We start from the raw sequence: 24,648 nt of genomic DNA, 5'->3' as shown, positions 1-24,648 counted from the left end.
ATAGATAAGTTTAAAGAGCTCTGAACTGATTGATGGAAAAGTACGCTTAAGGAACACTGTTATATCTGGGTAACAGGGGAGGAAAAAAACAAGGAAGATCTGTAATAGCTTTGAACCTTTAACGTAATGTGAGATGGCATAAAACAAAATAGCCATCATGATTGCATTATTACAGATTAAAGCTGCTCTTTGGGCAACTCTAAGCAAGAAGCTCTGTATCTTAAAATATTGAGATACATGCTCAATATGGGCATACAACTTAGCAAATATTTTATTGGAGAATGCAAACTCGCTTTCAGTACTGAGAAATACATTGTTATGATTCATACATAATTATGAATCAATTCTTAAGAAAACTTATATTTGTTTTAATAATTACTTTTATGGTGCACCAAAACTTAATAATATTCATCCACTTCTGAGAGGTAAATTTGGGGTTAGTTTACCTTAAAGTAAAACATAGGAGAGATTGTAATTGAAACAAACTTTATGTCCATTTAATGGACATGTATTATGTTTTCTGCCCAGTGTTCTCAAGCACTAGATTTTTAATGAGAAGATTTCTTGACTAAAGTTTTGTTCATAATCATGTGGAGTTCCTTTGGTAGCAAAACCAGACCCTTAATAATAATCGATGAAAGTATTTAAGTGTTAGGGGGAAAAAATGCTTTATGTTAGAGATAAAAGATCAAAATCTATTGGAATCAAAGTTTTCCCACACCACTGCCTTAAAACTTTCGTTGAGCATTTCTGCTGTCATTAGAGGTAACAGTTCTTGTGACGATGATGATAAAATTTTAGAATGATGCTAGTGAATTTCCTAATTACTGCAGTGTGCTCTTCCCATTGCCCCTTTCCATGCTGGTGTCAGTGGAGCAGTTCCCTAGCAAGTGCATCATCTGCCTGTGTTTTCAAAAAGTAAATTTATAGACCCTAAAGTAACACCTGAGCAAATGAAGCATTCAATTTTCTGAATATTTTACAGCTTTTTTTTTTCTGTTTCACTTTTTCTAGCTGTAACTGGTAATATAATTAAATATTTGTAGAATTTCATTACCTTAATGGCTTCAGTTATATGTTTGAAAAGTAATCTTTTGGAGAAGTTAAATTAGAGGATTAGATGGCACAACTTATTAACTTACTAATTTAGTTTAATTGAAATTCTTAAAACTGGTCTTAGTCTGTAATTGTGGTAATAGGTTAGAAACAGTCTCCTTTTTGATCTGCAGGAGTTCTGTTGCATTGCACTGAATGTCTCTTTTGAGATTAGAACTGCTTAACTTCGTTTCGATTCCCAATCAGTGCATTCCTCTAATAGGTCTGTCCTTTACCTTAGTGGCCTTTTGCACCTGTACTGATTTTTAAAGCTAATGTTACATTATGTTAAGCTTTCCCGTAGCTGGACTCCACTGGGATTAGTATAGGTCTGTATTGAAAGAGTTTATTTTTCTGCGGTTCTTGGCCATGACACTGCTGGAAAATTTCATGTTTAGATTTCAGTCTGTTTTCCATCCTCCTCCTTCTGCATGAAAAAATAGTTTTATTTAAAAAGAAAAAAGAATGATTTCTGCTACTTGCCTTATGGACATGTATGCCTTGCAACCAGTGCCTTGTAGTAGAATGACTGCTCCAGAGCATGGAAGGACTGAGACTTATATCAAAATACGTAGTCACAGGTATCACTGTGCATCATCAAGTCTAAGTTTGAAGCTCTTTCCCAAAAATACACTGCAAGAATATTTTTAAAGCATCAAGGCATGGAGCTATCAAGAACAGAATTGTGAATGTTTGAGATTCTCTTTCAGTGCCACGTTGACTGAGCAAGTATGTGTCTCAAGAAAAAGTTATCCACTCAGTTCTGCTGAATTTTCAATAGGCTGCTAAAGACTTTCATACTGATTTGCACAAACACCATTTAATGTTCTTGTCTCTGAATCATTTCACTAACAGTTTCCTCAACTTCCATCTGAAACTGCCTTCCTCATAGTGTGTGGGACACACGTCTTTCTGCTCCTCTGCTCTGCCTAGCAGACCAAAATCAATGTTTACTGCTAGAGTTCCGTAACCAAATACCTGCCATTATTCCAGGTAAATATTGTCCTCCTCAGAGGAAAACCACACAGCTACTTCTAACACGTGGTTAAGTAGTTCTTTTTCTGATGGAACTGCTGTATGCCTCATCTAATTAGCAGAATGGTCTGGAAAATACTAATAAGCTATCTATACATGAAAGAGAGGCGGCCTTTCACAAATGACAATGGAGCATCAGTGAAGAAGAAAGTGAAAACTAATTTGAAGAAAAAGCTGATTTTGTTGAGAGGGAAGTCAGAGGTCATTCAAGATCTCAAGATAATCACTGTACCTGGGAAATGTGTTCTGGATAGTTGGGGTAGCAGTGTCTGTCCCTTTCTTGTTTGCTCCCTCTATGTATGACACTGAATTGGCAATTGTCTAGTGGTGAAGGCAAATGGCTTAGGATCAAAAATATTTGCAGTCTTTCAGATATATATATGCCTATCATGTGTGTGTATATATATATAAAAATAAATTTCATTAAGGCCAAATTATGTAAGAAAGGTTCTTACTTTTTACAAGGCAAAACCCCTCACATTTCAAAGAAGAAATTGCCTTTCAAAGATTTGAGGCAAACATTAAAAAGTGATCGCTGCCAGAATATGTAGGAAATGGATATTTAAAAGAAAACAAAAATTATTCTAAAAAATTTAAGCAATGGAAACTTGTGAATATATGATGTTTTATTCTGCGCAAGGTGCATACTGTGAGAAAGAACTCTTAAGAGGCAGCAGTTCTGCTGCTTCATTCACCACCTCCTTAGAACAGATATTGCCACTGTCCGGGTTTCTTCAAGCAGAGATGTTCATTACCGCTCTTTCTTTCACAGAAGTGAATAATCATCATGGAGTAATTAATTGCTAAGTAGCTTTAGCTTATACACAAAGTATAAAATGAAAATGAATTTTCAGAAAGTTGAGGAAGGTGATCTCCTCCATGAGCAATATTTGCAATGCCAACTTCATTCTTTTTATAGCTGAAGCTGTGGAAGATCACAAGTTCTGTTTTCTTGGCTTTATTTAAAGTCTGTTTCTTAAACATAGTAAGATTAATATTGAGACTGCGTAGTAGGATAAAAAGCAATCAAATCTGTTTCTGGTGAAATACTGTCGTAACAATATTGTCTCAAACAGACTATTTTCAGGATGTGGACTTAATACATATTAACACCCATCTTTGGGTGGGTGGGATCTTAGGACATATTTGGTTCTAGAGGGAGACTTTCATGATAAGGCAGTTAATAAACAATTTTGTGGCAGGACTGGAGGTCACAGTGGTCAGTATATAGTCAGCTGTTCACCTGGAGTACAACTTCAACAGAGAATACACTGCTGAAAACTAAAAATAGGGTTTTGTGATGATTCAGTTGCAATTTAAAAGCTGTTAGCAGTAGTGATAAGAATCTAAAATTTGTCTGGATTTCCTTTCTTAGTCTCTTAAGGACTATATGTACAAGAGAAGACTGTTCCCAGTACAATTAGTAAACTTAACACTTCCCTAAGAGAGTATTTGGCACCAGCTTTGTAGCCTTGGTTTTGTTATTTCAAAGACGAGAAAAGTTGTTATTACTGGTGCTGCAGATGTGAGTGTGCAAAATCAGCTGTGGTTCTCCTCCATCAGCTACTGGTATCACAGAATGGTTGAGGTTGGAAAGGACCTCTTGAGATCGTCTAGTCCAAACCCTCTGCTCAAGCAGGGTCAGCTAGAGCCAGTTGCTCAGGACCATGGCCAAATGGCTTTTAAATGTCTCCGCAGATGGAAACTTCACAGCCCCTTTGGGCAACTTGTTCCATTGTTTGGTGCCCTCAGAGTAAAGTGTGTTCATGTGTCCAGGTGGAATGTCATGCTTTAATTTGTGTTTGTTGCCTTCTCCTGTCAGTGGGCACCACTGAGAAGAATTTGGCTCATTCTTATTCATTCCTTCCCAGCAGGTGTTAATACGTGTTATAGTACTAGGAGAGATTAAAACATATGTGTCTTGTGAATAGGGTGATAGATTAGGTATCCTCTCCTCTTTTTGCACTGCTGTAAAGCTCCTCTTTAAAATGAACCTACCCAGGGTCAAATTTTTAGTAAAAGTGCCTTTACATCTGGAGTGACTTCAGTGCAATAATATAGTGCGTAAAATTAGAGCAGTAATGTAGCTGAGTTAATAGGACTTTTAAACAAAACACTGAGGTATTTGACGTCTTGTTGGCTAGCAAGAAGACTGAATATTTGGGTGGACTGCAACTGATAGTTAATATTGGTGTTTTGAAATCCAGCAGCATTTCCCTTGGAGTCTAGAATGAGGTTACTGCTGCTCCTGATTTGCTAGTTTAACAAACACCTGCAGCTTCTTTTAGTTTATTCCATCTGTCAGATGCTAAATGGTATTACTTCTGATTCAAGTTTATTCAGGTAGACTCTATGTAAAATAGGTAATACCATTTGCAGGTATAATTTCTGTCAACTCAGAGATGATCAGATTTTTTCTTTATTCAGTTTAATCTGCAATTCATTTGTGAACATATCGAAGTTTAATGGTTGTCTGCACCAGCATGACTGGTAATCATGTTTTGCAGTCACGCTTTTCTGTGTCATTTATTGATGAGGAGGGTTTTACAGCTACAGAACCCTGTAGTCATTACACCTTCTTTGTTCATTGTTTTGTATAAGGAAACCACCCCGTCCAAAAGGGTCAAGCTGAAGAAATCACAGACTTCTCTAACCTGAGTCACTCATCAGCAGTTGGTTGAGTGCTTTAGTGCAAGAATCTGCTGCATTGGATCGGCAAAGGTATTAATACGTGTTTAAGGTACCATGTGGAGGCAGAGAAGGAAAAACAATATTTCTGCTGTTGGTTATGTTATCACTAAGGAAAATGACTGAATTATGCACTAGAAGTCTTTATACTAGTGAAAACGCCTTCTGAGGATAGCGTTGCATCAGCATAAAAAGGGTAACTTAACACTGTTGAAAATCCTTAAGGCAGACTTACCTTAAGGTAGGTATTTGACAATACTAACAATATTTAAATTGACTGCTGCTGATTATTTTGAAGGAATTTTTCATGTCTAGGAAGTACCTTTTCATCAAGTAGTGGGTTTGGGTGATGTGTTTACATTGCACATTGTATTTTGCTATTCATCATTGTAAGAGTGAAGAAAACCATAAATGCGTTTTCCAAGAGTATTTAAAACTTTCTAGAATGCGAATCACTGAGAAGTCATTTCTGTGTGTTTCAACTTGGAGAGGGACAGCTTCAAAAATAATAAAGCTCAAGATTATTTCAAGCAGTAAATCCAATAGGATTTGATAAACTTTACATTAAAAAAAAATATTTGTAGGCTGGCACACTTATTACCCTTCATGACTAATGATGATTGAGGAGATTACCAGAAAAGAAAATTGAATTCCAGTGTTCTTGGAACTCTGTGGAGTTTTTCTCTCTTTTTTTTAGGTGGTATTGAACAATCAAAATCTAATTTCATCTGTTTACTGGGTTTCGTCTTTAGCTTCCTAGTGCTACAATGGTTCTGTGTCAAATGCAGGAGAATATTTAATTTTAAGAACTTTCTGTGGAATTTTTAAGTGTGGAAATATTTCAAAAAAATAACACTTCTTTGGGAGCTGACTGTCTGATTTTCTTCTTTACTTGTATGGAGATGATTTGCTAGGTTTTCAGCAGCAAGAAGTAGGGTCTGTCATAGCAGACGTGTGAGGAAATGATATTGTTTCAACACCAGCAGCCCAAAGAGAGAGACAAAGACTGAGAAAGGAAGGAATTACTTGTGGTCCTTCTTGAAAGGAATTTGGCAAAACTAAGGAATTTTGTCAAATAGAAGTGGGGAAGGATGAGGAACAAAGATGTACCCATTGCTGTGTTCTTCCTTGTACTGCTTCCTGTCTCCACAAGAGCTTCATCCTTTCACTGATGTTCCCCTTGAAAATATCCAGTGCAGTCTGGAGAGACGCTGTATTACAACTCTGAAACAGCGAGGTCTGTGTAATCTATTCCATTACAGCCACTGAATTTAAAATAAAACCACCACACATTGAATGAAGCTCAATTTCGTTACTTTTTTAAAAACTAGAATGGGAAACAGAGGAAAATACATATGTAGTGTTACATTGCAGTGGACTTTAAACAAAATACTTTTAAGACAAGTAAAGGGAACAAAGTGCTTGAGTTGCTAAACAGATGGCAGCAATGTCTTCGTTTCATCCAGGGTATTTAGAAATCTTGGGAAGGATAAGTGGGGCCCAGCGTCCATTCTTTTCACTGTGCTTGAGGAAGTCTGAATCATCTCTTCTAACTTCGAAGAAAGTGCTTTACCAAAATGTCTTATATTCTCTGATTTCCCTGCAGCCCTTCTAGCTTTAAGGTTTCACTTTAATTAAAATACATGGCTTTTTTTTATAGATAGAGCTGGATTTCCCAGGGTGGTCAAGTGCAAAGAAGAACTAGGCCACTGTGCTCGTGACAGTTCATGGTTCTATTCTGTGTCACCATAGATGCAGAATGCTTTGGGAATTCGGAACCCTGGCATATCTTATAGATGGGTCCTGAGTGCACTACCTGGATGATTAGTCTGAGTTCAGGAAAAAGAGGGAGGAGATTCAATGTGTGGTTGGTTTAACATCCCAAGTAACTTTCTGAACCGCTAAGAAAATTACCACGGTTTTGTTTTATTTCTTCAGTCAATATTTAGAAATTCTGAGTTTGAGAAATTCCAGTCAGTAAATTTAAAGAACTTTGAAGGGCTAAAGCTGTGCATTTTTGACAAAGGAGTTGCTGTACCAGAAAAGAGCAAATTAAGTTTCACCAGGCTTCTGATCTTCAAAGCTACAGAACTCTTCTGGTATTGAAACATCGCACGGGCTTCTGGGCTATTCCATATCTGCATAAATCTGAGAGGTAAGAGCATGAGCTCTGTCTTGCTGTGGAATGAGCCATCACACCCTTGTGTCCAGAATTTACATCATGTTATACACTTAGCCTGCCTAAATAGCAGGACAGATTTCAGCTTTAACGATCCATCTCTTCCCTCTGCTCATCATAAATTGATGGCCTTTGTGTTGACCTTTTAAAAGCAGAAGAGATCACATCTCCGCAAAAGGTGTTGAAGTAGTAACACCTTAGGAAGAAAAAAATTAAAAATATTTAAAAATAAACCTTGCAGAACATGCATTTAAAGGACATGAAATTATTAGCATGAGCTTTCAGTTGTCACCTGCAAGGAACCGGTCATCCCCCGGGCTGCTCCTGGCCTTGCGGATGCTCCAGGGCAGCAGGGAACACAATGCTTTGGAAGATGCTCATGCAGAGTAGAAAACAAAAAATAGAGTGGAAGTTTGTTTTCCTTCAATATGATGTTACTCCTGCTCATCTTGAGTACGTTCATGGGACCAGGCTTCTCAAAAATGAGTAGAGGAGTGAAAAAATAGTGAGAAGAGAGAGCTGGCTGCCTTTGGTCTCTTTTGAGATGCTGCTGCTTTCAAGCACTAATTCTGGCAGTTCTTTCTTCCCTTTCCCCATCTTTGAATTTGTTTAAAGTGGAGCTCAACCTTCAAATGAGAAGAAAAGCAACTGGGAGCACTTGATTTTTTTCATCTGCTTTTTCCTGCTCTTCAAACTTGTTTCTCAGAAATGTCAGTGAGTGGAACGGGGCACTGGTCAGGCAGAAAGGCACCGATAAGAACAGAGACAGCTTGGATACTGTTTTCTGCTCTCCCACTGGCATGCTGCATAATTTTTGGAAAAATCAGTTTCCTGACACTGTTTTTCCCTTATATAAAACAGGAGGAAATAAGTTTGACAGTGGATGTTGATTGCTTTCCAATTTTCTGCTAAAAAGTGATGCCTAAGAGCTAGTCAGTGTATCATTGACTGCATGAACACTACTGATTCTGTAACAATTTTTCTTCCTCTGTGTCAGATCAGGATACAGAGGAAAATTACCTGGTTTCCTCATTTTTTATTGTTTTCCCCAGTGCTCAGGACCCCAGGCCACTGATGTTATGCAGCTGATGCTTTTCATAGATCAGATTAAGGGCTGATGAAGTAACAGAGCCTCACGCAAGCGTCCCACTGTGCTCTTGAAACTGGAATTTCATTCCTGGTAGTGATCTGTATGGCCTTGCGTTTACCTTAGAAAAATATTGTATTTAAAAAAAAAAAGAAAAAGATAAATTTGGAAAGAAGGGAGGTAATATTAAATTCTCACTAACATATAATGTTCAATATGCCACTAAAGGCCTAATGGTATTTAATATATTGATTCTTCTAAATGTTGAATGTGCAAGTCTCCAAAGATGTTTTATACACTATAAGAGGAAGAGGTACAATTGTTCACAAATGTTTCACCGGGATTATTTTAAGTCAGTTAAAATTGCCTTTGAGAGTAGAGTTGCAGTAAAAAGAGAGAGGAGAGATGGAAAAAAGAAACCCCAAAACAGGGTCCTGCCTGGTCTAGAGTTTCAGGCGAGAGAGGAAAAGCTCTGGTTATCCAGAGCCAGATGCATTGTTAAAAGTTCATACTATCACTTTGACATTTCGAGTAGGACTCAGTGTCTTTGTAAATTCCTCTTCGTATTACCAGTGTAGGTCTCTGAGCTCAGACCATTTCACAAACCATAACATTTTTTAGTGAGTGATTGATCTGTATTATGTGTCCCAGCCATCAGAAGAATCTTGGGATGTTGCTTGTATAAACTGTAATGCAATCTGGTCCTGGGCGTTTAGTTACAGACGTTCATAGACCTATTGGCGATACTCTATCCTCCTGGATTTGGGCATAGGGCTTATCTGATACCTTAAAAAAAAAACAAAAGGGCTGGGGGGTGGGGAGGGGGAGAAGAAAAAAAAAAGCCCCTGATTTTCTCTGTTCCCCACTTAAATAACTCAACACATCTGGTAACACTGTAGGATCATTGTCCTTTCAGTTCCTCTGCAGCTCGTATTGCTACAATATTTCTTCAGTATCTGGTTTCCTAAAGGGCAATGTGATTTCTTTTTTTTTAGGCTGTTTTTATAGGTCTTGCAAATTAACCCATATGCATTGCAAGAAAAAACATGACTTTTAATCAGCACCGTTTCTAAAGTTAGCGCTTGCTCTGTGCATATGAATATGTATATGAACGAGTGTTTTTAAAAAAAAAAAAAAAACACAAAACCTTTCTGCTAGTACTGAAAACTAGCATACAAATGTGTTTTTATTACCAAATAAAGTATGCCTAAATGTTAAAATATCTTTCTGTTTGGGGTTTTATCATTTGACTTCGTGTCTTCAGTTACAAGAACGATAAAAATGGAAACTAAATCTTTTTAATTCAATAAGAACGACATTGAATTTTGGGAAGCAAAAGGAGGAATCAGATACAGCCTCATATGCATAGGAAATTAAACATTCAAGAAATTAAAACTTTGTGAGCAACTAAAAGGGTAGCCTTAAGGTGTGCTTAGTTGAAATGCCTGCATTTAATTTTACAATTAATCTGAGTATTTTGTTCCAATTAAGGCAGTTCACGTGCACGACTTTAAATTGTACGGTAGTTCCAGGGAGACTGTGGACTGCTTGTTTTACATTCTGGATCAAGTTCAGATTTTTAGGCTTCGCTTGAATAAAATAAAAAGTCTGAACCCTGAAGATAATACAGATTGATAAACCTGATTTAAACATTCCCGTGTTGCCGACTTTCAGTGTATGTGGTACAGCTGCGCCTCAGGCCATGAACTAAATACATCCACAGTGCATTCCTAGGCCACCTGAATACCAAATGATCACATTTGAAAGGTTACCTTTCTATGGATTCTGACTTTTCTGTATTAGCCACAAAGATTAGAATTTTAACAGCTCCCAATGAGAGGTATTGTGAAGTATTTACTTGGCAGGAAAAAAACAAAACAAAACAAAGCCCAGATGAGGTACTGTCTCATATTCATGAACTGGGATTTATTAGTTTTGTAAACATCCTTGTGAGAATACGCTCCATAGTTCACACTTTAGGGGGGAAAAAAAAAAGTCTTGCTTTTCATTTATATTGACTTAAAACTTTGATAGAAGAGTTACTGTAGTAGAGGCTTTAGCAGAGAGACACAATCATGCTTGTGCAGAATATATCCCTGTAAATCCTTCAGTCTTTCGCAACTGGCTTTCTGCAAGGAAAGGCTATGATCATTTAACTCTCTGGAAATCTGGCGATAGCTTTGTTAGTAAATTTGGTGATAATTAAAGATGTAAGGCTTTTTCTCCTTTTGTTTTACAGGTTGTGGAACTCATTTCAAGTGCTATTGGTGACTTAGTTCAAGGTATATATTATGAAAACTCCAAATCATCTGAGGTAAGAATTTCAGTAGTTTTATGTACCCAAGAAATTTGGTGATATTCATGTATGACTGCAGTAAATATGATGACTTTCTCATCTGTTTAAAAGGAAGAGGGAGAGGGAGGAAGAGAATAGCTGCAGTCCTATTGAGTTTTAGCAGTAACATCATTATGACACCTGTGAGCTCCGATGGAAGTTTCTCAGAATGCCTAAAGAGGGACTATTTTATTTCTGTGAGAGCTTAATAAAATAATATCACGTGTCATTACCGGGAGCTCTAGGCAAGCTTTACTATGGGGTTTCAAAACATTTCCAGAGGTTTCTACTCAAGGTTCTGTTAGAGGCATTTATTACAATATTGTCAACATCATTAATATTTTCATGTCAAATCTCCCATTTCCAAGCCCAAAGATGTTTACAGAATGCTTCATCCTGAACTTATATTGGGTCCTTTCTTCTTCAAAGTGTTCACTTATTAATCGTATAAACATGAGTTTTGTCCTGAAAGTGGTAGGAGTGTAGCCCTGCGCTCTTCTCCACCAAAAGTCCCAGTGCACGCGTTGCAGGAGTTGGCATGGGCAAAAGCAGCGGCTGCCAGTGTTTCACACCACATAATCTCGTATTTCTTCAAGGGAAATTATGGATGTGCCATGTTACTGTGTGGCAAGAACTGTAATGAAAATTCGTCACATTAGATCTAGGTGGTTTTGTCTTTACTAGAATTTTTAAGGAAACTTGTAGAGGTGCTTCTTGAAGTAGGCTTGCTTCGTTGGGATGTTGGAGCAAAGAAAGAGTTCTTTCTTTCATTTGCTATAACTGTGTCTTAGCACATGCTAAAATTGATAATTTTAAAGTTGCTGTGACCTCTACAGGTTTTATGATAGCAAATTTTCACTGTGTAGGAATGATGAATAGTCTGTGTATGTGAATATCTGTCTTGAAATCCACTGAGGTAGATAGATATATTTACAGTGATATTTCTCATGTGCCTCATTTGCCTCAGAGACCCGAATCTTAGTGCTCAGTAGGTGAGATGGCTCTGAGATTGCAAAAGCATATGAATTCATTTATATTTGTCGTGTACTTAGATTGCAGCTCTGTTTTACTGTTGCTATATTGTAGTATGTCGCAAAATGAATACCTTGGTGGAAGTCCTGATCGCATGGGTTACCGCTACAGGAGATGCCTGTGCCGGTGGCACTGGCCAAACCGCAGTGGGCATGCAGAGAGGGCCATTGGCTAACTGTGGCTGTGTGCCACTGCGTGGTATCTGTCTCTCCTGCTCTGCAGCGGCAAAGACATGTTGCTAAAACTAACCTTGTTTAAGTTTATCCCTCTGACTCTGAAACTGGTTGGGTAGGAGGCAATCACACGGGTGAGCCGAGCTCTTCCCTTGGAGGGAGCCAGAGCCTCTGGCAGAGAAGCGATAATGGCACATTTGGGAGATCATAGGATCAGAGAATAGAATCATAGAATGTCCCGAGTTGGACGGGACCCACAAGGATCATCGAGTCCAACTCCTGTCCCTGCATATGACAACCCCACAGTTCACACCATGTGTCTAAGGGCCTTGTCCAGTCTCTTCTTGAACACGGTCAGGCTTGGGGCCGTGACACCTCCCTGGGGAGATGCCCATGGCCAGGGGCTCGCACGGCTGTGCATGGAGGGTGACATGCACAGGGTGTCCGATGGTGCCTCTTGGGAGGGGACCCTGGGCGGACAGGTGGTAGCAGCGCAGTGTTGAGAACCTGAGAGTCCGTCTGCACCTGCCATGTTTAACCCATGGATGCAAACCAGACTGCGGCCTTTGGGGTTGCTCCCAAGCGCTGTGCCCAGGGTTGTGTGTTAAAATAGGTGGTGTCTTCTGAGACTTTCACAAAGAATGCTTAAAATTTTATTTTCTGTGTTGCAGCAGGTTTCTAAATAGAGATAGATCCCAGATATATCATATTTTAAATAACAACTACTCTTTTGTGTCTAGAAGTAAAGCTCAATAAGTTCTTCTCAGCAATAAAACTGCATTTTATTTCAACCATGGCCCCTGTATAAATGAGAAGTGTTGTGGACATTTTTGGGTTCCTGCCACTGCAGAAGGTCTTAATCTGCTTTTTCTTAGTCTTTCTGTTTATCTTCTGTTTCTGAAACACTCCACATGTGTGTATGGCAAGGAAAGTGTGAGATAAACTAAGCACAGCTGCACCACATTTACCCTCCCATCGCCCAATGACAAATAGAAAATACTTTTGAAAGCTGAAATTACAGTATACCTTTCCTTACTTTACTCAAACTAACTAACCCACTTAACTAAAAACACAATTAGTATGGTGGCATAATAGGTACTGAAAATTATGCGACAGTGTCTGAAGTTTAGTCTTGATGATGGGTAGAGCATGACTTCTGATGAGACCTAAAACAAACAAGTGCGGGATCTACTTCTTTTTAATCTCATCCTCTGAGAAATTTGGTTCCATGCCATGCGGGAGAAGCATCCCTGCTGCTTTCCTCACACTGTTCTTCTGAGGCCACGTCCCATTCATGTCCTGAACATCTCTTTAGCAAAGATTGCCAAATGGACTAGGTCAGCTGTTGGTCTGCCTTATTTGCATCCTTTGTGCATCTTTCCTCTGCCCCTAATTGCAACTTGACTGAAACAGAAATGTGAACTACATTTCTTAGAGGTAAGACAAATGCTTTAATCTACTCTGCAGCTAAATTTCAAATGTCAGACTTTGTTTCTTCTGAAGTGTATGGCATAGGGATGTTAGTAATGGCATTTTCATTGCTGGGAATGTCTTAAATTTGGAAAAGCAGAAGGGTATCTTCCCACCTGTTGTTTTTTTTTTTCCTTTTCAAGACAGGAAAACTGTACTTCATATAGTAAATGTCTTTAATGCAGTTGTTATGAATCTCCTCGGTACCATAAAATAGATTAATTTATCACCAAATTGGTCTGAGCTTTGCTAGATGTCTGCCTAGATGGTTTTATCTTGATGGTTTTGTCGTTTAATTCAGACAAAAATAACTCTGCAAAATTCACCTTTCTCCTCTGAGACCCTGAGTTCATGTTTACCCCCCCAAAAAAAGTTTCCGTTTTCTTCATTTGGACGGCTGAGTAGGAAAATGAAAGAATCATTTGACCTAATGAGATTGACCTTATTTACTCCTGAAGACATACAATGGATATAATTATTTGACAGCTCTCATTACCACTTTTTTTTTTCCTCTGTAAAACCAAATGCAATCCTACAGCCACCCTATTTTAGTACATTCTGTTTGGTCATTCTTCATCTTGTCTGCATAGTGAGTCATTAGATCTGTGTGAAACGGGGGAAATAAAGATAATATTTAACTTTTCATCTGTATGTGAAGTGACAACCCAAACTACAAAGTGTAGGCTTTGGTTGCAAAGCCAGCCTGAAGGTTAGGGCTGCCACTCAAGTTCAAAGCAGTAAATAGCTGCTGTGGTTTAAGACATTTCATTAGTGGCTTAAGCTAATATTTTGGACTGTAGGCTGGAGCAGAAAAAGGGGTGATGTGATAAACTTTTGTGTACTAGTAATAAATCCCCTCTCAACCCAAAATGCTGTGAGTGAAGGACACTCTTCCCAGTTCCCATCTGTCTTCCCTAAATCTAGATCTAATTTGGGAGTAAAATTTGTGCCTTCAGTGAGTGCAGAGATGAAAGTTGTCTAATCTGGCCTTCAGTCATAGCCTTGATATCTATTTTTAACAGAAAAAAAATCACTGCACTGAGTCTCTGTTCCCTATTTCTAAAATATTGAAACCTTCTAAAATGTTTGCTAACTCTCAGATCACTCTTGCACTTTTGTAATAGAAACCTTCTGTCTTAATATCTGAGACATTTTAACAAATATGAATGAAGAATGCATTAGCATCCCTGCTAGTTAACTGAACAGGGACAAGAGATACCGGGAAGCTCAAGATCCAGCAGCAGAATCAAGAGCAGGACTTGATTGTGTTGGCTTTTATGCTTCACCTGCCAGACCGTTCTTGCAATCTTAAAGTATTAGGGGTTGTCAAAGGAAACTGCCTTGTTGGGATTTTTTCCTTACCTCCAGAATATCTAGCTGATGCTTACTGAGCATTTCCAAAACTCATTTTTACTGTTGGAATGAGAGTATAACATAAGACAAGACCATTTCCAACATGTTCCACTGATGGCTAGAAGAGCTCCTAGGTATTTTTGAAATCTGTGAAAATTGTGTATAGCTAGTATGTAAAACAAGTTGAAAAAAGAAATACATTAGTGGCAAGTACTCATTGTAACAAATAGTGAATTAACAGGTATTTGTTTTAGACCTATACACAGAGCGTTTCAAAAAGACGGACCAAATTTGAAGAGGAAGAGCTTTGAAATTGGGTCCTTCTTTTTGAAACACCGCGTAGGGTTTTTATTAATGACAATAAGTTTATGTTCCAACAAAACACAGACTACATGCAGAGAGTTGTACCAGTTCTTCTTTGATGTTCGGTCACCAGCCCTACTTTGAGAAGTAACATTTAGGGGTACTGCATGTGTCTATCAACTGGACCACTGTGAGTCTATGTTATAAGTAAAGGATTTGCTTATAAATTTTACCATAGGAGGTAAATGAAATGTATTTTGAGTCATGTAAACCACCTTTTAGCAGGGCAGGAATCAGAGTCAGAGCTCTTTTTTTTCAATGTTTCTATTGCAAGACAAAAGGGAAAACTAAAATACACAATTCGAGTAGAGAACATCTGTGAAAAGAATTGGTAAATATGTCAGAGGGGAAAAAAAAAACATAGCTAAAAGAAGGCCAGTGCTATTTGTTTACTGCTTTTGTTCTTTTAAATACTAAGCTTTTCCAGAGAGATTTAAAAGTAACAGATGTGGAGAGATATTTGAATTTATTATAATTTTTCAAACTTTTAAAAAAAATCACGTATTGTTTTCTTTTACAGTGCCACAATAAAAGTATGAGGTAGTCGGTGGCATGCTTTATTGACCCATTTGCAGATACTCTTGTTCCTCCAAAAGCAGGGAAGGCGTGTATTCATAGACAAATAAAATACGCTCTGTCATGTTCAGCAAGCAGGAATACATCTGGTGAAGGCTTATGTGAACCACATGCAAGATGTTTTGCTACTGGTGGAGAGATTTGTAGTTGTATTGGAATTTATTTATGTAAAATAGAAGTTCTTGAGCTACCCAATTTTAAACGTTGAAATGCTGTTGTAAAATATTTCTGTTTCTGTGGATTGTTTGCCCATTGAGAACCAAACTAAGGTTTGATATAAGTGATTGAGACATTTTGATCATTTTGTGCCACAGCAGATGGCTACAAAAGAGCTGCCATGGTGTGGCAATCAAATAAAGGCTCTCTTACAAACTACTGCTGAAGTTTTACATTGGAAAGTCTCGCACTTCCTTCCTGGTTTTGCAAATGGTTTTGTGCACATTTAAGACATAGTTTTCATTCATAATTTCCTGAAAATGTTGTCAGCTGAACTGCATATAAGCATCTTGTTTGGTGTGACAAGTCAAACTGAGTTATTTTAAGTGCCACTTTGGCACTAGGGATCATTGTTACCATCACTAAGGTCTGCCCTTCCTGGTGCTTGTGACCGCATATTTTGTCCTGCAGTTTCATTTTCTAAAAGTTTTTTGTTTCCTGTTGCCTGAGATGATTGTTTCAAACCCAATTTAAATTATGGAAGCAGCTTAACAACAACAAGAAAATATCTCACCTAGCCAAAATCTTTCTAACAGAACAGTACCTGACCTTGCCACGAGTTGGACTCAATGATCCATGCGGTCCCTTCTAACTCAGGGCATTCTATGATTAGTAAAATGGGAGCACCCTCAGCTGTTCTTAATTTCCCATAGGAACTCAGGGTTGACAGAGCTGGATTTGGGTTTTTTCCCTGTGCTCCTATGCTGACATTATCCAAACGGTGTCTGGAGTTGGCTGCTTTCTTCCAGAGCTGGCTGTGATCTGAACCCACTTCTTGTGGACAGAACTTGTGACAAGGTCCGTCTGTAAGCATTAGTTAATCAAATGTCTGAGCACTGTCAACTACAGCTAGAATTAATTGGAATTTAAAAAGGCTTTTATGTGAAAGGCTGCTAGGAGTCTTCTGGGCCAACTAATGTGCTTTGAAATATTTATCCTTTGAAATATCCACTGCTGACAGAACAAAACAAAGCTTACAAGAAAATGGAAAATTTCTCTAAAATAAAAAGTGCTGTTATTATGTCAGATTTTACAGGCTTTGCAATTTAGAACTAGTTTGATTTTTCCCTTGGTGTTTGAAAATGATGTTTAGATTTTGTCAGACACACTCTTGTTGCAACAATGCAGTGTTGTTGGTGGGCAGTTTACATGTAACATGCGAGTTAACTTTAGAAAAAATGGCATTTGGATTGTTGGAAAACTTTGCCTTCCTAAGCAGCAGAAGCTTTAGGGATATGTGGTCATAAGAAGTTATGTGATGAAAATCGGCTATATTTTGCCTTGCAAGCTCATACACTGAAGCACACCCACATGGGCATAATGCCTTTTAACAGCTGGCTTCTTTCTGTAACCCAGGGATTCCCAAAGAAATCTTTTTAAGATTTCAACACTGTATCTTCAAATAGGTCTCAATTTTTGTCCTTTTTTTTTTGAAATTAGACGTGTGTTTAGATGCTTGAAACTCCTACATGATGTTCATGTAGCAGACAGTAACTTGTGCTGTTATTTTCAGTCCTGTGATGAAATTCAGACTTGTTTAAGAAGGATATATTTTTGTAACAAATCATAGTATTAGCTTCCTTGTATATGTCAAGTTACAATGGCTATTTAAGCTTCTTCAGTTCCTGCAGTTGATATTTGATAATATCCACATTCCTATTACTGTTCAAAGACTCCAGCAAGTAAACATTTTCAACTTATGGGTCTTCTGAAAGATTTTTAACTTCATAAAATGTTTCAGGATACCCTTCTAGAATATTTTTGTCTTGGTTGGATTTAAAGCAAATAATTATAAAAATCACTGCCAATTTTCAATATCATCCAGCAAACTTTAGTAAATACTGTTTTTTCACTGAGCAGATTGGTTGTTAAGGAAAAGATTGTATTGCATCTTCCAAGAGCTCCTGATTTTAAATTTAAAATAAATTGACCTATATCTAAGTGGATAAAAAAAAGACTTGATATATAGGAAACTACTTGAATTAAATGCTCATTTTGACATTTTGCCAGTCGTGGGAATTTGCACATACTCTGGGCTGAGTTAAGATATTAAAACAAAAATACTACAGTAAAATGAAACATGAGGAAAGTTTAGGCTTGACTTTGTAAGTTATCCTACGCATAATAGCAAACATGTGGTTTCTCTGTTCTTCACTTTCCTTGTATAAGTTAATAGTATGTCTGAAAGCAAAGGCATTTTGATACAGCTCTGTGTTACTTGGCATTGCAGAATTCTCCTACTTTTTCCATTAGTCTCAAATTATCCTCTCCCTTGTAAGGCAGCACTTCTGGGTGATATCCATAAGGGAGGAAAATTAGAGCTGAACGGATGGATTCTATTTCATTTGTTACCGATTTCATGACAGATAATACCTTGCTAGAAAACTATAGGGTCACACAGAATTAATTCTTGCTCGTTTCTAAGTAATTTAATTGACATCACTTGGAGGGAAAGGGCTTGTTATATAAGAGGTTTTCTATATTACTCTTTTAAAGATTACCTTTTGGCTTAGTGTATGCAAACAGATTTGGCTGAAGAAATTACAAACTTTTAAACATTTATATGCTTGAAATTTTTTCTGTACCTTCTCATTACTGATTTTAGTTTTTTTCTAAGCAAGACTCTTTTAGAGAGTACCTAAAGGTATGACAGTAACGTGTATGTAAGAAAGGTTACAGTCCTGTCTAGCTTCGAAGAACCATTAGTAAAATAGTGGCATATTGGCACCTTGAGAGCCAAAGGAGCTGCAGTTGAATTTGGGCTTGGGGGGATTTGTGTTAATTGGCTTGATTTGTGTTAATTAAAGCACTTTGTAGAAAGTAATCCAAATTAATATTTTGGATACAAAGGATTTTGAGAAGTGTTGAGCATCTCTGACCTTATAGTCAAGGTAATAATGTTCACTAGGGGCAACACTGAGATATCTCTTGGTCCCTTGAGAAAGTTAATACCTGACACAGCTAAATCACAGTGTAGTTTATTTATTTTTGAATACTTTCAGTCATTCTTCATCCTTAATATGAGACTGAAAGAGATACAAGTCCTTCATTTTTCCAATGCAGTTCTATAAAGATTTTTAATACCTTTTGTAATATTTTTTTTGTTGACTACAAAGGGGAAATTGCAGGGACTTCTCAAGTTTGTTTGGGATTGTTGGTTCTGGGTAACTGTAAAGGGGCCGAAGTGCCAATGTATTCTGGGGTTTTTGTGGCATTTGGTTGGTTGATTTGCTTTGTTTTTTTGTTGGTTTGGTGTGGTTTTTTGGGGGGTGCGTTTGTTTGGTTTGGGGTTTTGGTTTGGTTTGTTTTTCTTTCCGTGTGTGTTTGGGTTGTTTGGTTGTGTTTAGTTGTGTTTTGTTCTTTCTCCCCGGTACCTCAGAGAAAATATAATTGGCTGTTAATGTTCAGTGTAATGATACAGTCATTAAGAAAAGAATCTATGTAGAATCTGTTGACAGCTCCAGATATTTTGCATTGTTCTTTTTGAGCAGAAAATGAAAATGTTGTTTGTTGAAGCTGCTAGTATGTTTATTTATAGTATAGTGTGTATATATATATATATATACACACATACATATATGTATATAAAAAATTTATTCTGATGCTTTTTTCTACTCATCCCCAAAAAGTGCCTGCTCTTATTTGCCACCTTGGCACCAGGAGTTTTGTTATTTACCACATGGTGCACTATCCTGTGCCACACCATTAACTTCTGCGAGCTGACACAGCTGTAGTTTTGCTGTTTTCATGTTAGCCTCTGCTTAATTTTCAGGAGAACTGTCTTACAGATGATATCGGCATCTCTACGTGGAAGGAGCAGGTTTTCCTGTCGCACAGTGCCTTGCTGGCAAAGAGCTGCCAGGCTGCAATGGAGCTAGCAAAGCACAGCGCTGAGATCCAGGACATGGCATTTCAGTACGGAAAACACATGTCTATGAGTCATAAGGTACGCCTTTTCCTTTCATTCTGGGATCCTTAAATACAGTAAGATTTGTAAAACGTGTTGCTCTTGAGCTCTGTGGTATACTGCCGCTGTGCTGTAGACTTTTGCCAGCAGGTCAGTGACGCTGAGAGATTTGACTGCTGGCTGGTGTGAAGATGTCTGCAGAAACTGCTGGCATGAACAATGCTTATGAACTGGCAAAATGTAGCGTGGTAACTGTAGTTTAGTTCATTCAAGGCTCTGTTAATGTCCCTTCAGTGCACCTTTCTGTAGCAGCTTAAAACTTTGCCGCCTCTGCTCCTGTGTTCTTCCCACAGCCTTTGTCCCAGCAGCAGGAGTCGCAGGAGGAAGCGTGTGTTGGGTCTCAGCTGTCACCGTGCAGAGGTTCGTGCCGAGATGCTCAGCTGCCTGCAGCAGCACACGGGCTGAGCACGAGCTGCAGTGGCTGAAGGACCTGCACGCATTCCCTTCTGAATAGTCTGCTGTGGAGGTAACTGCCAGAGGAGGTGGCAGGAGGATGAGGAGGGAGGTCACCAGACATGGACAGCAGCAGCCTATACTTCTGCAGCAGTGGAGTTTCCCAGAGGAGGCCTCTGACCTCCATGGGAGAGCTTTAAGTACACAGTAGAGTTAGGCCAAAGGCAAACACATGCAGTGTGGAGCTCGGATTCTTGGCACTCTTGCTTATCCCTAAAGATCTGCTCCTACTGTATTGCACTGCTTGCAAGTACAGATGTAGCTTGAGACAGGCAGACAGACAGACCTCCCATCCGCTTCAGCTGAGTTGGTTTAGACACTTTCCAGTTCCTCCAGGAGACAGAAGTGGTTTTATAAAGCACAACTTTACTGCCATAGATATGCCACTGTATGCTGTTACTAGGTACAACTCTACCAGTAAATTGCTTCCAGTGCAGACTATAGCCTTAATGTTTTGTGTATGCTTTCACATTAATACATCCACCATTGACCTATAGTTATGTATAAAGGATTGCATAATTCTCACAGAAAGCTCCTAGCTATGTAATGTTTCCTTTGTCAGAAGGAGGGTCCTATTGCATCGACTTCCTTGGGTACTCAAAATAACTCAAAATGTATTACCTTTCACAGATTAAAAACTGATATTCTTCCCACCAAAGACTGGATCATTTTTTTCCATTATATTATTTCTGCTTCCTGCCCCTCCACAATCTTCTGCCTGACTGTCTGATATCACTTGCCCAGCTCTGCAAGGTGTCTTTTACCCATTTCTTTGCAGATTTTCTACACGCTTCTCTTACCACAACCTTCTGCCACTGCAGTGCTTTCAGCCTTTTCCTCTCTCTCCCCTAAACTTGAAAAAGTGCAACGAGTGTCAAAGCAGAAAGTGGGGAGTAGGTACAGAATCAGGATATGGACCTTGGTTGGACGAGTGGATACATATAGACTGTTCCTGGGAACTGAAGAAAGATGTTCTTCTCTTTCAGCTGCATTCGGACCTTCAGCCATTTGTTAAAGAAAGTTCTAGTGACACCGTGGCATTCAGTTTGAATTCTGCTCCTGCAGTCCTCCATCAGGAATTCCTTGGAAGGGAGGCATGGATTAAACAGATCAGAGAGGTAAATAAAAGTGTTGTTTAGAATTTCCTAGTTCTGCCATTTGTATCTTTTCCTATCTGTAGTTTATAATCTGCAAAGAAACTTAGAAATTGACAATGGACAGGACAACACAGAAGTTCCTTCTGCTCTTGAATACTTAACACCTCTCTCTTCCACGCTTTCAAGGGGAGGAAAACTAGGGACCTGACAGTCGAGCTCTGTTGAACTTCTGTGTGTCAGTGTAACAAGTGGATTCATTTGCACAGAGCATATGTCTGTTCCTCTGCACAACTTGTGCAGTCCCATGTCTTCAAGTAACTTCAAGCTACTTTCACTGGCAGCTTAAAGCAGAGAGCTTTGTGTGACAGTGGTGGAAAGGTAGGCACACATTTCCTTCTGCCAACTTGGCTCTGGGAGCAGTAATTTTGGATGGGGGGAGAAAATCTGGGAGACTTGGCTTCCTGACCACTACAAAATACTTGTGAGATCTAGCTGGCTGATATCTTTATTCTTTGTTCTCTTAATACAGCTGTTCTCTTCCGCTAACCCTTGGATGAGGAAGGCAATAAGAATAAGATAGCTCTGTGGTGTAGCCGCCTTTGAGTACCATGCCAGGCTGCAGCCTGCCTTCACGTACTGCAAGGAAGAGGCAAAGTCTCTTCAGCAGTGAAACTTTGGGAAGTATATTCAGAATCTACAACCTTACGATGGTGTGGAATTGAGGGATCTGAAAGTGAAGTAAACCTTTTGTTATTTTGAAATTAGGGGCTGGTAGTTTATTAATGTGTGACAGGAAATTTTGGAATTCTACAATCTCAACACAAGGCTTATATGCGAGTTGAATGTAAATGGATTTAGATGATTGCAGTTGGATAAGAATGGTGTTACCACAGCGCAGTGTATAAAAGCTTTGAAACAATTTCCCATCTGCAGAATCTAGAGGAGGCTGCAGGACTCCAGGAGTGCCGTCTGTCTGCTCACTAATTCCCATACCAAAAATGGGCATTACAGAAACAACACAGCAGCTCTCCCTGAAGGGAGGGGGGGGAAATAAAAGTGACATGCACTGTGTAAAATTACCTATTAACTACTACTTTAGCTCAATACAAAGTGGAACACCTCATCCAGGAGCCTTTCTCAGCTTGTGTTGATTTAGAAAAGAAAATCACCTTACATCAACTACATCTCTTTGAGATATCATCCATAGTCACGGTCCCTATGTGACATTTCAGTGTAGGCTAAGCACTCAAACCAAAGACTTTCTCATGTTGGCAGTACCTGTAAGAGTATGCTCACAAGCCACCCTCTTGTGCAATGTCATTTGTCTCCGTGACTCTTCATTTGGAAGAAGCGAAACAAATCAGATATCCAGGTGTGGAAAGTTGCCTTGATGCAGAATATATGTGTTTTGAGATTAGATTTGGATGAAATTTAGGGACTGCCTTAAAAGGGACTTGGGATATGATATAGGGGGAAACCTGAAGCCAGCACTGGCTGCATCTGGAGTACTGTGTTCAGTTCTTGGCTCCCCAGTTTAAGAAGGACAAGGAATTACTGGAGGGAGTCCAGCAGCGAGCTATGAAGATGATTAGGGATCTGGAGCACCTTTCTTATTGGGAAATACTGAGAGAGCTGGGTCTGTTCAGCCTGGAGAAGAGAAAGCTGAGAGGGGATTTTGCTAATGTTTATAAATGTCTCAAGAGTGGGTGTCAAGAGGATGGGACCAGACTCCTTCTGGTGGTGCCTGGCAACAGGATGAGGGGCAATGGGCACAGGCTGAAGCATGGGAGATTCCATCTGAATATGAGGAGAAACTTCTTTACTTTGAGGGTGACAGAGAACAAAATTGAAGTGAAGAAATTATGTGAAATCCCTCAAGAACAGGTCTAGAATCCATCTTGGTTCATAGCATTTGTGATCTTAAAAAGGAGTAAGTCAGAAACTAGAACCAAATAATATAGGCCAAGGTATTCCATATGTCCTTCACTACTTCCTCCTGAGCCTTCTCAGAAGAAGCAGAGCTGGAAGAAAAGCATTTATCAAATGCTTTATCAAGCCTTTCTCAATTCTATGTTTCAAGACATGTGAAAGGGACCATCTCATCTGAGAAAGTAAAGTCAGTCTTGGAAAACATACTGAAAACCTGCTCCAGAACCATTGTCTTAAACCATCCACTTGTGATCTGCTTATCTGATGCATTTTGAGTAACTTCAGGGATCCTTCCTCCTGGCAAGATGAGTTGATTTCACACCACCTCATTTATTAATGAAGAATGTCATGGTATTATTGTCCCTAACTACTGGCACATGGTGATCTTTGGTGTTCAGGAGGAAGGCTGAGCTGAACTGGCCGTTCATGTCTCTAACATGCTGGTAAGCAGATGCTTTTCTTTGAGGGCCTAAAGCCCCGACATTGAGAGGCTGAGCTCCCCAGCCAAGCAGCGAGACCTAGAAAGTTATCCAGGTTTGACAAGAGTGCTACCTTTTGTAAATCAGGCTTAATACCTTTGAGAAAGCTAAGCCAGGTGCAGAAGTCTGATGTAAAAGGAAAAAAGATCTATGTGTCTGAGATCAGGGTCAGTAAAAGTCCAAGAGCCAAACTGCTGTGAGGATAAAAAGAAAAAAGCAAAGGTGCAGTTATAGTGAAGAAGGCTTAGGAGACAGCTTACATAAGGTTGCTGCTTGGAGAAGCACAACTGCCATTGACTTGAATGCCTGAGAGGAACAGAGCATGAGAAAATATTCTGCTGTTTGCAATGTGCATTAGACACAGAAGGAGGCATGCTGAGCACACCTCTTGTGCTATTGCTAAAACTACAAAGCATCTTCCTCAAACACGTTGGCAAATTCTCTGCTGCAGTGTGAATCTGCATATAGGCAATCACTTGTTAAAGAACATATTTATGCTGTGTTCTGATGTACAATGTAACTACCAGATATATTTTGAAGAAGCTGTAAGATCCAACCAGTATGAATAAAAGTTGGCAAATCAAAGAGATGGGAAAACACAAATTAGGAAGTGGTTATTGGCAACAATTTTGCTTCTCCAAATACTATCAGGCTGCTTTCTTAATGGGCATTCCGGAAAAGGTGACTCTTAAGAAGCTTAAAGAGTAGTAAAGAGCTTTTGTGAATTAGTCTCCTTTTTTTCCTTCAGAGTAACCAGTTTTGCTACCTACTGTTTTCCTACCTGTTCTGCTTGCTTGGTCTCTCATCAGTTCTTTTCTGTATTTTATTTTTCCTCCCTTACAATAATTGATGTGTTTTCAAAATCTGTGCCGTCTTGGCATCATCTCTTCAAAGCTGTGCTTGCCATGCAATGTTCCTCTGCAGTGCAGGCCCCAGCTCCTCTCATGATGCCAGCTGGCCTCCTCCTCTTGGCTGCTCTCTCAAGTCCCCACAGAGGACATGGAGAGGTAATGGTCCTAATCTACATCTTTTCAGGAGACACATTCTAGAAGAACTGAGGTTTGCGGTCTTCCCTTATGGGAGGCTAGACGGAAAGCAATGGGTGGGGTTTTTGTTGTTTT

The 24,648-nt window shown here is 39.0% G+C and overlaps 1 protein-coding gene across 3 annotated transcripts in view; it reads left to right on the top strand.

The window, feature by feature from the left end:
• Positions 1 to 24,648, top strand: part of PDSS2 (decaprenyl diphosphate synthase subunit 2) — a 117,050-nt gene that overhangs the window by 79,660 nt on the left and 12,742 nt on the right. For all 3 annotated transcript variants that reach the window (XR_013921982.1, XR_013921983.1, XM_080341991.1), the window contains exons 4-6: positions 10,324 to 10,398; positions 19,375 to 19,548; positions 21,009 to 21,140. Coding sequence is in view for 1 of the 3 variants with exons in the window: in XM_080341991.1 (XP_080198117.1) it covers positions 10,324 to 10,398; positions 19,375 to 19,548; positions 21,009 to 21,140 (381 nt within the window). In the remaining 2 variants the exon portion in view is untranslated. The remainder of the gene's footprint in view (positions 1 to 10,323; positions 10,399 to 19,374; positions 19,549 to 21,008; positions 21,141 to 24,648) is intronic.

This window comes from Nesoenas mayeri, assembly GCF_963082525.1.
Source record: "Nesoenas mayeri genome assembly, chromosome: 3".
Classification (NCBI taxonomy): Eukaryota; Metazoa; Chordata; class Aves; order Columbiformes; family Columbidae; genus Nesoenas; species Nesoenas mayeri.
The sequence above is the reverse complement of the archived record's forward strand: the minus strand, read 5'-3'. Positions and strand labels throughout refer to the sequence as shown.